At 40.5% G+C, this 13,060-nt stretch overlaps 2 protein-coding genes across 2 annotated transcripts; one reads left to right on the top strand and one right to left on the bottom strand.

Moving 5' to 3' along the window:
* Positions 1 to 352: 352 nt before the first annotated feature.
* Positions 353 to 928, bottom strand: LOC128737187 (aromatic-L-amino-acid decarboxylase-like). The gene has a single exon (XM_053831776.1). It carries the CDS (start codon positions 926 to 928, stop codon positions 353 to 355), a length of 576 nt encoding a protein of 191 aa, XP_053687751.1.
* Positions 929 to 1,082: 154 nt separating this feature from the next.
* On the top strand, positions 1,083 to 11,924 carry LOC128735682 (sodium/potassium/calcium exchanger 4-like). The gene is made up of 7 exons (XM_053830165.1): positions 1,083 to 1,104; positions 2,829 to 3,119; positions 3,185 to 3,321; positions 10,487 to 10,657; positions 10,716 to 11,133; positions 11,196 to 11,540; positions 11,599 to 11,924. Exons 1-7 carry the CDS (start codon positions 1,083 to 1,085, stop codon positions 11,922 to 11,924), a joined length of 1,710 nt encoding a protein of 569 aa, XP_053686140.1.
* The last annotated feature ends 1,136 nt before the right edge of the window (positions 11,925 to 13,060 follow it).

Raw genomic sequence — 13,060 nt, 5'->3', positions numbered from 1 at the left:
AAAATTTCGTTTGTTTGTTTGATTGAGTTTGTTTGTTCCTTTAAGCTTGAAACAAACCAAACCCATCTGAACGGTAGTGAAAATTTCGAAACGGTCATCTGTCAGACAGAGCGATTCAAATTGTTTTGCGAATGCACAATGACGACGAATGTGAGCTTGAATATTTTCTACACCATACAAGCGCAGCACAAACCACATCTTCAAGGCCCGGAATCGACGTCCCAATGGAATCTGCCAATGGCGGTAATTCGGAGCTGATCCTTGCATGTCGTGCTTCAGATAAAGATGATCCAAATTGAAAGCATCAATTACGGTTCTACGGATGGTACGGATGTACAATCCAGTACGGTTCTTAGAGCCAGATGGCACTGCAGTCGAAGTTGAAATTGAAGGAATCAGCAATTTCAATACCTTTCATGTAGTGACGATACTCTGGGCAGATAAAGGCTGATCCAGCGTAAGGCGCATCCACGTGCAGCCAAACATTGAACTTGTTGGCTACCGGACCAAATTCATCGAGACGATCGAAAGCACACGTGTTGGTTGTTCCTAAGATGCAGACAGCGTAGAAGGGAATTAGTTCATCGGCCAAATCTTGCTTGATGGCTTCCTCGAGAGTTTCGCTACGCAGTTGAAGATTCGGATCAGCCTTCAGGGAACACAGTTTGACTTCTCCGAGCAATCCGGTCCGTTCAATGGAAGAATGAGATTGGATTGAAGTGTATCCCACCATACGAGAAATAATATAGGCTTCATCCCATTCTGGATGTTCCTCCTGAACTCGATTTATGACTTTAGCTTTCGCACCGAGAAGAGCAACAAGGGTAGCCTCACTGGCCGTTCCTTGAATAACACCACCAGCTTGACCTTCTGAACATGCTAAAAATTCCTCCGGTAGACCCAGTATCTTGCCCAACCAGTTTAGCATTTCCACTTCCAGTTCAGTACACGCTGGGCTAGCAATCCAGGTGAATCCGATGCACGCAAAAGCATCGCTGAGCATATCGGCCACAATGGCCGAATAGGCCGTTGGGAAATACGCGTGGAACTTCGGGCAGTGCCAGTGGGTAACACCGGGCATAATGACACGTCCGATGTCGGCCTGTATATTGGCAGCACTTGAATAACGCCAACACATAGACCAACTGAGTCCCACTTGGTCTGCTGTTGAAGTACAGCAATTTGCCGAATAGACTCATCCGTTTGGCTGTTTGCTCATCGCAAACATCGCATTTTTGGTACGCGACAAGCTTTTGATAAACCCGAACAATATACTAAAAATCAGTTGAGGGGATGCGCTGTGCTATTTCTTGCTGTGTATTTGACAGAGCATAACATCGCGCTTTCAAAACTGTCAATGCTTTCAAAAGTGTGCATGAATTTTAAACTCCTAAAACAAAATAGTAGTCAGAATTGATGTATGGTCCCCTAATAGTTCTTAAATTGGTGACATCCAGAAGTGCGCTAAACGTAAAAAGTAAGTTGTACAGATGGTGAATCCTTCGGTTGCGGAAAGCTTTTAAGTCTCGATACTCTTCTCTACCGGTCTATGCCTTGGCATCTCTGGAAATGATTTACACATTGTGGCTCGTCACATGCACTCTAGTTGCTACTTTAATTGCTTACTTATTGGGTTTCCAATGTAATGTTTCTCTTTATAAATCCCTGAACAAAGTTGTACACTAAGTGGTTAACGCAATGATGCCCAGTATAAGCATGGTGCGGGCCAAACGAGATCGCCCCATGAATGTCGCGGGCCGCAAATTCCTCTGGCCATTGATATTTTTTGAAACGGTGGTTCTACAATTGATGAAGGCACGGTAGGGGAATGTAATGATTTTTTTTTGAATGGATGGGAAAGAGCGGAAAGGTGAGGGGGCGGGGGTGGGGTTTGGTAGCTACGCTTAACAAGTAGTCGTTGTGACTCCTACCTTTTGTCCAATGCTTGAAGGTGTATGGGTCGAACCAAAACCAAGCTATAATCTGAGATTATAACCGGATTCAAACCTACAACACCCGCCAGGACATATGGCTCGCTGGTACCCATGCACCTTTGAACCACAGAGGTGCTGGACAAAAGGAGACTGCACAACCCTCTTATTAAGGTAGCGATGTATCTGGTTGGGTTGTTTTTAGACATAAATTGTGCCTCTTCTTCCGTCTATTGTAGAAACCACCGACCGAGAAGTTTTATTCTAACTTTTTTTTACTGGCAGGACGATGACACTATGCAGGCCCTTGCGACTTACAAGGTACCGCGCGTGACGTTGTTCGTCTGTCAGCGTGTTTGCCCCGATTCTCAGCGTAGGTCCTGCGCATGACAAAATGTAAAATATGCAATCAATAAAAACCATTTTCTGGGAATTAGCTCAAGATTTAAACCGGAATGCATTCGGAACTACAAAATGCACGAGTCATAAAATGTCTCTATGTCATAAAAAAGTAACTCATAGATTAGATTAGCTGCCATCTTCCCTCTGATGCAATTCTTGCGGAAGCAAACCGACTCGTGCCATTTCATGGAGTGTCGGATATTCCAGGTACCCAAGTTGTTTTTCATCACCCGTTTGCATCTTCGTTGCCGTGTCCTATGCTGAATATTCCATTCTGCACTACCATTTTTTCGTGGAAAAAAGAGTTTCGGTATGCTTCGAACTAGCTGGAAAATGCCACTGGAAAATGTATCATGTATCCATTATGTATCCAAAATTCAGCTCCTGATAGTTTACTTTACATAAAATATCTTCTATCTCAATAGTACAGTTATACCTAAGTCATTTATTGAGCTGACAAATAAGTAAAATTTTCTTTTTTTGTGACATTTCCAGTTTCCCCAGACCATCATAATTACACATCCAATGTCGAACATGAAGCTCGCATACCAGAAGCACCGTTATTGCATTATAACGATTCTCAAATCAGCATCCGTCATATCGGACACGATTCCTTTTCATTGCCTGCCCTTACGCTAGAAGAACGAATCGAACTAGAGAAGTACATTTGGCACTGGTATCCTTGGCGACGGATTAACTATAGGATACTTGAGGATGGTCGGAAAGTGGAGCTGTTCTGTGATGGGGGATCTGCTATAGACGAGCTGCCGGATGATATTTTCACACGTAAGTGACAGTTTTTAGCAATGAAAAATCTGAGCCGATAAATAATTGTGTTTAAATAATCTCAGAGGAACAGCGCCAGCAGGGGGCAATCATTCTTCATTTTATTGGTGCTATCTACTTCTTCTGCATCCTGGCTTACGTGGTGAGCGAGTACTTTCTACCGTCCGTCGAGTGTATCTGCGAAGATCTGAAGCTTACACAGGTAGGTGTCAATTATATAATTAGAACCTGCCGCAATCACAGCCAGCCCGAAATTGATTTATGGCACTCAAATTAAACGCCATATTTATCTAAGTACAATGAACAAAGGTCCGCGATGCGAGCGTGTCTGTCTAGGGAAGTTTAGCGCGATAGCGTTGAACCGATTAAGGTGATATACGCTTTGCGGCGAATATACGTTTGGTCATCACTTCCAGTTCACATATCGATGTGATATGTAGGATTATCACTGCCACACTTTCTGGCTTTTTTGCAGAAGAAAGGTTACAAATTCGTTCTAAATATGAAATATTCACCTGGACTCGCAGAAAAAAGAAGCGATTCGCGTAATTCTTTTAATCACTCAGTTTTTTCAATAGCTGTACAACACTCTCCTTCGCATTTCTTGCCCAAAGGAAAGTATTACAGCGTATTGATTTTACCCCGACTGCTGGAGGGCAAATTCAATTTAATTATAAATTTTCTTCGAGCGTCAGTTTGCTTATTCAAGACAATAAGTAAAGATGGTGACTGTTTGAAAGACATTGCGATATACGTACTTAAAAAGCGTGTAGGAGCTTTTCCTATAATATTTATTGAAGTGTGTATAGTCTGATTGGACATAATACTGGACTGTGTTTCCATCATATGTTGGATTAAGGTTGGGTTTAATTCTCACTTAGTCTTGGATTTTCTTACTTTTTATCATAAACTCGGACGGGGGGTTTATCATTGGGGATAAGTAAATCAGGGCACGTGGTTGTAGCTATCAGTGTAGATATAATGCAATCGCTTGAGTTAGATGTCCACTTTATTTAAAATCGAAACCTTTTGAAATATACCTCGGTATTGTAGATAATGTAATGTTAATTATGATTATAAAATGTATCAAATAATTAATATTTTATTCCAAGTAAGCTGTTCGCGACGGCATGAAAAACCAGCTTTGCTTTGGAATTTATTTTGTTTTCCCGTGTAAATCTTATGGGAGAAGTTAAGCCAACTTTTTTGTTCATACAGCCAATTGAATAGCGCAATATCTCTATACTTATTGCTACGCAATACTTCTATACAACGACTCAAAATTATAGACCACGCAGCGAAGGAACGCTTTAGTTATTGGTGGCAGTTATCAACCTTTCGGTTATATAGTAAATAACCTCAGATCCACTAAATTAGCCGGTACATATCTTGCCGCATCTGCGTCATCACTATTATAGGTAGTCTCATCTGCGAAAATAGAAGCCGAAGACACCATGAACAGCTTACAAGAGTTTAAGCTTGATTCAATACCATCGAAGTATACACATTAGAGTGTCCCAAAATAGCACTATGTCAGAAAACCCGGGGGCTCACTCCTCAAATGATAGCTTAGGGTGTCACAACAAAATTTTTATATGACGTCAGCATTGGTTGCCGCGATTTAGAGGTCGCACATTTGAGTTTTATAAAAAAAATGGCATTTTTTAGGAGTAAATATTTAGAAAAATATTTTTAGAAATGTTGAAGTAGGTGAAAAAAGGTACTTAACTATTTTTTCACAATCATTGGGATCTGATACATTCATAAAAATGTTATGGTGGCATGTCTGGAGTCATATTTGGTAACAAAAATTTATTGTATTTGGCAAAAATTTAAAATTTTCGAAATTTAATTTAAATAAACGTCAAAACAGGGTATCGAACAGTATCTCCGAGTAACGAACGTATACTGTATAGATGTTAAATTCTATGACGAATAACTTTGCCGAAGAAAGTATGGACGTATGTTCAAATCTCGCTGAGGTATTCACGTTTCTCTGAAGGCGGGACCAAACATATTTTCGCAGTTTTCAAATTTTAGTAGTTCCACGTGAAAAAGGTAAATGATAAAGCTTGAAGTATTTATTCTAAACGTTACCTACGTGTTTGATAGGAAGAAATATGCACCTTCCACAGAATTTAGCACCATCTAGGCTCAAGAATCACTTTTAAAAAGGGCGTATTTATTTTAATAGGTAGGGGAATGTCCCCGGTTATGAAACAGGTTTTGTTTTTTGGTCATAGCTTTTGAACGGATTATTTAATTCCAAAATGTTTTAAAGCATTTGAAAGTTTGAAGACTTACGCATGTTTTTGCTAAAGACAGCATATATTTTTTGCTTGAAACAAAAAAGTTATAGCGAAATTAGAAGACATAGAATTTTTTGACTAAAACAAAAGTGCCCCCGGTTGTGAAACACTTAGAAAAATCCATAAAAGAAAATAAAAATAAAGAAGAAAATAATGAAACATGAAATGAAAATAAAATATTACATTCATTGATTAACGGAAAACACCTTAAACGCAAAGTAATTTATAAGTTTCTTAATTTAATCATCTAAACCTGAATTGTAATGCAGTCAATGTATGTAAAAACAGGAAGTTCGAGATCTCAAATATGCGGATTTGGCTCTCATGTGCCTGAAAAGTGTGTTGAAAATGTTTGTGATCATTAAAGTATTGAATAATCGTTTTTCAGAATTTTTCATAACCGGAGAACTTCACTGTTTCACAACCGGGGCGAACGACGAGTAAAAATTTATGTAATATTTTTTGAGTAGGTACATTATATCACTTAAAATTTGTACATGTAATGAAATAGAGGTTCAAAACTAAGGTTGTATGCATCTTACTGCCTTTTTCTATTTTATTCGATAGACAAAAAAATCAATTCCAAAATATTCTAAAAAACTTTTTCGGGCATGTTTTTTGAACATATTTCCTACAAAATATTCTGAAAGCTGTATTTTGATTGTTGTTTGCTCAAAAGGTAGGGTACAATGAGACGAACCGTTGGTAGTAATTTGGTAGTGCTAGTTAAATAAACACGTCAAAAACGATGGGTGTTTCACAACCGGAGCCGTTTCACAACAGGGGACAATCCCCTACTATGTTTGAAAAATCGGATCTCCCAAAACTAGGGTTGCTCCAAAATGATGCCTAAGCGTGAGTTATAGCGGTGATAAAATGCAGCCCTGTCTCACGCTAGCAGTAACCCTTATGGGGTCGGACAAGACGCCGTCGTGCAAAACCTTGCACGAGAACGCCTCGTACTGAGCCTCGATGAGATGGACTAGCTTATCTGGAACTCCACTACGCCTAAGTGCGCCCCAGATGTTTTTGTCACAGACTAACAGACATAACACTGAAGCCTCATTCCATCGCCAATAAAAACGATCATTTCAAATGTTCACTTAAGCCAAGACTCAAACCACAGTCGCTGCGCGAGAACGCCGCTCGCTTGCACTGGCGCTGTTGTCAGATAATATACAAGTAAATTTATAGCATTGCTAAGTTTATAGCAAGCTGATTTGCGTAGCGCGAAGACTGCACCAGGTGATGCTAGTGTTTTTTCAAAGTTTTAGGGGTGTGATTGAAACGATGTTTTGTTAGAAAATTTATTCGAAGTGTTACGTCTGTTAGTCTGTGTTTTCGTGATTGAGTAGGTCGAACGCCTTTTCGAAGTCAGCGAACACCAGCAGAAGAGAGTCCTGGAATTCGTTACTCTGCTCCAATATAATGCGGAGCGTTGTGGTATGGCCTACACATGATCGGCCAGCACGGAATCCAGCTTGCTGCCGCCGGAGAGTAGCGTCGATCTTCTGCTGGATCCGGTTGAGGATTACCTTACAGAGTACTTTGAGAGTAATACAGAGCAGCGTGATGCCACGCCAGTTACCGCATTCAGTTAGATCTCCTTTCCTAGGGACTTTGACCAATATGCCCTGCATCCTGTCCACCGGAAAAGTTGCGGTTTCCCAAATATTGCTGAAAAGCTGATGCATCATCTGGGCTGACAAAGATGGGTCAGCTTTGAGCATTTCATACTCTTGATGGCTGCCACAATTTCATCCAGCGATGGCGCCTCCGAGTTCACGCGATTGATTCGACGAACTGTAGGCATCCTACGCTGCTGGTTTTGTTGGTCTCTGACATTTGAAACTCGGAAGAGTTGTTCAAAATGTTCAGTCCATCGCTTAAGCTGTTCTTACGGTCAGTCAATAGCTGACCAGCTCTGTCCTTTACCGGCGTCTTTGTATTCATCCTGGCACCACTAAGGCGGCGAGAAATATCGTACAACAAACGGATACCACCATTGGCGGCGGCGGTTTCTCCTTGTTCGGCTAGGGAGTTAGTCCAGGCTCTCTTGTCATGCCTACAAGCACGTTTAACAGCCCTCTCCAGTTCGGCGTATCGTTGACGGGCAGCTGTCTTAGCCGATCTGGTCCGCGCTCGTCGATCTTCCTCCAAGTTTCATCCGAAATCCACTCCCTCCGCCCGCTGCACGCTTTGCCGAGGGTTTCATCACTGGTCGAGATGAAGGCGTTCTTGATGCCGGTCCATTGCTCTTCGACGGTTCCACCAGGTGGCAGCTCCGAGGCTCGAGATTCAAGTTGTTCGACAAAGGCCCTTTTCACCTCAGGATTTTCGAATCGGCGGACGTCGTATGATCGGATGCAATATCAGCACTGCGTTTGTTGCGCACATCAAGAAGGCTCCTTCGACATTTCCGGCGGATGCAGATGTGGTCGATTTGGTTTTCTGTTCGGCCTTCGCGGGAAACCCTCGTGACTTTATGTACTGGTCTATGGGGGAAGAGCGATCCACCAATGACCATGTTGTTATTACCACAAAATTCTGTAAACAGCTCCCCGTTTTCGCTCATCTCTCCTAGACCATGGCGTCCCATGACGCCTATCAAATTTTACTTACCTTACCTTACCTTTACTTACCTTAAAAGTTACAAGTATATCACTAAGTCTAACATTTCTGAATACCTATAATATTTACGATATTCCTTTATACTCTTTTTTTACAAAAACAGTTGATAAGTATATAGAGCATCTCCAGCTTAAATAGTTAATCGGTTTGTGTCGACTATTTTTCATTATAATAAAATTTTACTGATATTTGGAACTCCACCCAATGCATCATTTTCCGTTAAATATAACTTTTTTAAATTTTCTTTGAAGATAGATGAAACTTTTTTAAAGATATTACAGCTTAAAATCTTGTGAAAATCTATTAATGGACCCTCTTTCTGATTTGACAAATTATCCAAAAATCCAATCAAATTAAATGCAACGCACCTATGCAATTCTATGCATTTTGATTTCTTAAATAAACTTTTTTCTTACACGCTTAAAAAGTTTGACGCCCAAACGAGTAAGATTAACGCGGAAATGAGTGCAATTCGACTCAAAAATGAGTAAGATTTGACTCTTTTTTGAAACGATGGTTTAACAATTGATGGAGGGACGGTAGGGGAAAGTAAAGAAAATTTTTTGGGTAAGGAGGGGAAAGAGTGGAAAGGAAGGGGGGTCTTTTGTGCAATGCTGAAAGGTACATGGTAACAAGTTGTCGTTGTGACCAGGGCTTCGACCGATCCTTTTTTTCTACCGCAGTCACACCAACGCGCATTCAAGTTCACACCGTCCGTTTAGAGGTGGAATACGAACGCTATGCATAACACAACTGGCAGTTTGCTCAGTCAAACGCCGAATGCACGCAACAGAATGAACGCGTTCTAAAACTTTTTGACATTTTCGTTTCGATCAAGTTGCCTTTACCGTTTGGAGCAGCGAATGACTGCAAAACAGTCAAATGACTGGCAATCACCACGCTAACGAAAAGCGACCGCACAATCGTATGATTCAATACTACAAAAAAACAACCACTACATGTGCATGGAGAAGTTGGTCGGACTCCGTCCAATACAAACGAATATTTCGCTTGCGTCGGACCGATGTCCGGGTGACAAACTATTACTGTGAGCAGCCGATTTGAAGACAAAAAGAGAAACGAAAAAATACGTCACCGTATGCTTCCAGTCAGTTTGCAGTTTATATTCTCAAAGCGCAAAGCAAAACGGGAGATTGACTGTTTGCTTTTGCTGAGATGCCGCATGAATTGTAAGACGGCAGCAGCACAAGCGGCAGATTGACTGGATAAGAAAAACAGTCAAATGATCGTTCAAAAAGCGGAGTTTGAATGCGGAAAGTTCGCATTCACGGCAGTCACATTCAACTTGCGATCCCTTTTCAAGCCCTGGTTGTGACTCCTATTTTTTGACCTATGCTGGAAGTATACAAAAGATAGGAGTCACAACGACAACTTGCTAAGTGTAGCTACCTATTATCCCCCCTTCTTTCCACTCTTTCCCCTCCTTATCCAAAAAAAATTTTCATGACTTTCTCTACCGTCCCTCCATTAATTGTAAAACCATCGTTTCAAAAAATATTAATATTAATGCCTGATCGCATTTCAAGGTCAAAGACTAGAACACGAGTTTGGTCAAGATTTGACTCACTTTCACAAAAACTAGAACCGCTTAAAAATATGAGTAATTTGGAAATGTCTGAGCTTTAATTTTAGGACATAATTTAAGCCGGTGTTTCACAAATTGGGGTACTCCAGCTTCCAGGGGTTCGCCAATAATTTAGCTCGCAGCCAAATAGTATACGGAACCCAGCCAGGGAGCTCGTGACACAAGAATGGTTGGGAATCGCTAATTTATTTTATAAAAATTAGGCAAATCGGAGGGGACGTAGGGGTTTGAAAAAATTCACATTTTATGATTTTTATCGTGATTTTGCAAAGCTCTTTTGTAACAGTTGTTTCCATTTCCAGGAAACGGTAAGTGAAGGTAAGTCACCGATGTCATCCGGATATGTAACAATGTTAAAAATTTTACTCGTTTACTCAGTCAGGTTTACATTTTTTGAGAATAGGGTAATTTTGACAATTGTTATTTTACTAATTGTTTGGTTTTCTAATTAATTAATTGTTTTCTAATTGTTTACTGTATAATAAAATTAATTTTTGAGTAATTTACTGACACTCTTCTTTCTCTTAGTGAAATTCTGTGTACTAAGAACTGTTTTTTCAATTTACTAATTATTCTTTGTGTAAGTGTTGTTGATGTTTTCATGATACCCTGACCAAACGAGAATCTCTTATCAAGCAGTAACCATATGTATCCAATTCGGTGTCGTGGGAAAGGTTATAACCATAAAAAGTGTGTGTCGTATGACTCAAAGTTATTATCCACTGGATCCCTCCCTAATTACGAATGCTCTTATCCAAGAATAAATGTTTGTGTACTCGTACGTTACTTATTTTGTTAAGTCATTTACTCTAAATTTCCAGGATGTAGCCGCTGCAACCTTTATGGCTATTGCCGGAAGTATTCCCGAGTTTTTCACAAACACGATTAGCACGTTCATAGCTGACTCCGACATGGGACTGGGTACCGTCGTTGGATCTCTACTGTTCAACACGTTAGGTTGTGCCGCACTGGCGGGCTTGGCCACCAGAAAGGTAAGATCTCAAGAATTTCTGCCCTAAAAGCTGTTGATTAATACTTCTTCACAAACAGCCGGTGCAACTTGATTGGTGGCCGTTGACGCGAGATTCCATTGTTTTCTCCTTACACATAGCACTATTGACGGCGTTTGCCTGGGACGGTCGAATTTATTGGTGGGAAGCCATGGTTTTCGTAATCTTACTCGCCAATTACTTCATCATCATGTTCCAGAACAGACGAATAATGAATTTCGCTAAAAAATATATTGAAGTAAAGTGGAATTTGTGTGCACGAGTTGTTAAGGAGATTGAAGAAAATGAACGAGCAGAAGCAGAAGAAGCAGCACGGAACGGCCAGAGCGTCACGGGAGAAAAGCCAGTTACTGAAGCCCCCCGGAAGACCTTGGAAAAGCCGGGTGTTCGTATGTCAACGGCGTCAATCTTATCAGATCAAATGGCGGAAACGCCTCTGAGAGCAGGAGAGTTGCACAGTAAATTAATTCATAAAAGAACTAACTTTAGATTGCAATTAACTAATTCTCCCCACTTCCAGTACCGTCCCGACATACGGTGGCAGTTCCAGATGACTATCCATCCATGACACTTTGGAAAGTTTCTAGTGAAACTTGGTTACGCGCGTTCTGGTGGTTCTTCAGTTGGCCTATGCGTTTCGTTTTGACATTCTTAGTGCCAAATCCGGCCACCATGCGACGCTGGTATCCACTGACGTTCGTTATGTGTATAATATTAATCGGATGCTGCTCGTTTTTCACGTTCTGGATGATGTCGATTATTGGATACACCTTGGGAATTCCAGACACCGTCATGGGATTGACTTTTCTTGCCATGGGTGGTTGCATGCCGGAAGCAATTTCCGCGGTGATAGTTATCAGAACCGGTAGCTTATTGTGATTGTTCTTGATTTTTACCTTCTTATAATAAATATTTCTTTTCAGGAAATGGCGCAATGGGTGTTTCTAATGCTATGGGTGCCAACTCACTGGCGATCCTGTTTTCGTTGGGAGTGCCTTGGTTCATCCGTACGGTAGCTGACGGTGGTGCTTCGACTAATGCATATTATGTAATCGCATCCTATGGAATGCAGTATTCGATAGTGTCGTTGCTTTTTGCAGTTGCGTTTCTCTATACAACGGTTTATATTGCGAAGTTCAAACTACGAAAGCGCGTTGGCTTGGCGTTAATTTTTTTCTACGCTATCATAGTGACATTTATGTTGCTAAATGAACTTGACATCTTTTTCGATTCAGGAAATGAGTGTTAATGAGAAGAAGTTGTTTAATATACGAATTCATAGGGGCTTTGTGTAGTTGCATTAGTTGCCTCATTGATTTGCATACGGTTGAACATAGTTCTATTACTTGCTAAGAATAAATGATACTCGACTGCCGAATATTCGTAGGATACTAATAGTGTTTGGTATAAATAGTTGAATCCCTTTTCAAACCATGTCGTGAAATGATGTGATATTTTTTACATGAACAAACTGATATTATGTTTTTGGGAACATATAAAATTATATTGCAGTCATTTCTTCCGTAAAATTCTGAAAGCTCATTAGACCAGGATCGCTTCCAAAGTTTTGTATTTATTCATTGTATTATCCTTTAAGCGTTTATGTGTTACGAATAAATATTCTTATTAAGTTGATAAATTTCGATGTTCTCGCGCATTAGCTGCCGTAGTTGTTCGCACACGACTGTATCGTATGTTGCCCTAAAATCCACGAATATATGGTGCGTGAGAATGTTGTACTCCCAAAATTTCTGGAGGATTTGACGAAGACTGTAAATAGTAGTAGCACGGGCCCCCATAATACCCGCCTGATACAGTCTTACAAATGCCAGATGATGCAACCAGATCTGGGAGAGTACCGCTGCACGCAGTAATGCTGCAGTAATTACAGCAATCGAACCGATCGCCCTTTATGTAAATGGGAAAAATCACAGGCATCAAGAAAATGAAACCTTCAAATATGCCAGGACCAGATGGAATACCTTTGATTATACTAATAAAGTGCGCCGACACTCTCTGCACGCCTTTAAGATCTATTCTAAATCTATCATTATCACGTGAAGTTTTTCCAGAATGTTGGAAGAAATCGATAATGTTCCCGGTACGAAAAAAAGGTGATAAATGCGACTTATCTAATTATCGTGGAGAAACCTCACTATGTGCTGGTTCAAAACTTTTTGAGATACTAATTAACAATGAACTTTTTCGAGTCGCAAAATACTGCATCTCACCAGAGCAGCATGGATGTTTCCCTGGCAGATCTACCGTTACCAACATCGTACAGTTTTCATCGCTGTGTCTTACATACATGGAATAGGGGCTTCAAGTTGATGCAATTTATACGGATCTAAAGGCAGCCTTCGATAAAGTTAATCATCAAATCTT

This window comes from Sabethes cyaneus, chromosome 2 (assembly GCF_943734655.1).
Source record: "Sabethes cyaneus chromosome 2, idSabCyanKW18_F2, whole genome shotgun sequence".
In the NCBI taxonomy this organism is placed as follows: Eukaryota; Metazoa; Arthropoda; class Insecta; order Diptera; family Culicidae; genus Sabethes; species Sabethes cyaneus.
Note: the sequence above shows the minus strand (reverse complement) of the source record. Positions and strands in the feature narration are given on the sequence as shown.

Excerpts from the sequence above, each read along its gene's own strand:
- LOC128737187 (XM_053831776.1), bottom strand. The coding sequence starts at position 928 with ATGCTAAACTGGTTGGGCAAGATACTGGGTCTACCGGAGGAATTTTTA.
- LOC128735682 (XM_053830165.1), top strand. The coding sequence starts at position 1,083 with ATGACACGTCCGATGTCGGCCT. Across the intron at positions 11,134-11,195 it reads GAGAGCAGGAGAGTTGCACA|TACCGTCCCGACATACGGTG; the intron begins GTAAATTAATTC and ends CCCCACTTCCAG. Across the intron at positions 11,541-11,598 it reads GGTGATAGTTATCAGAACCG|GAAATGGCGCAATGGGTGTT; the intron begins GTAGCTTATTGT and ends ATTTCTTTTCAG.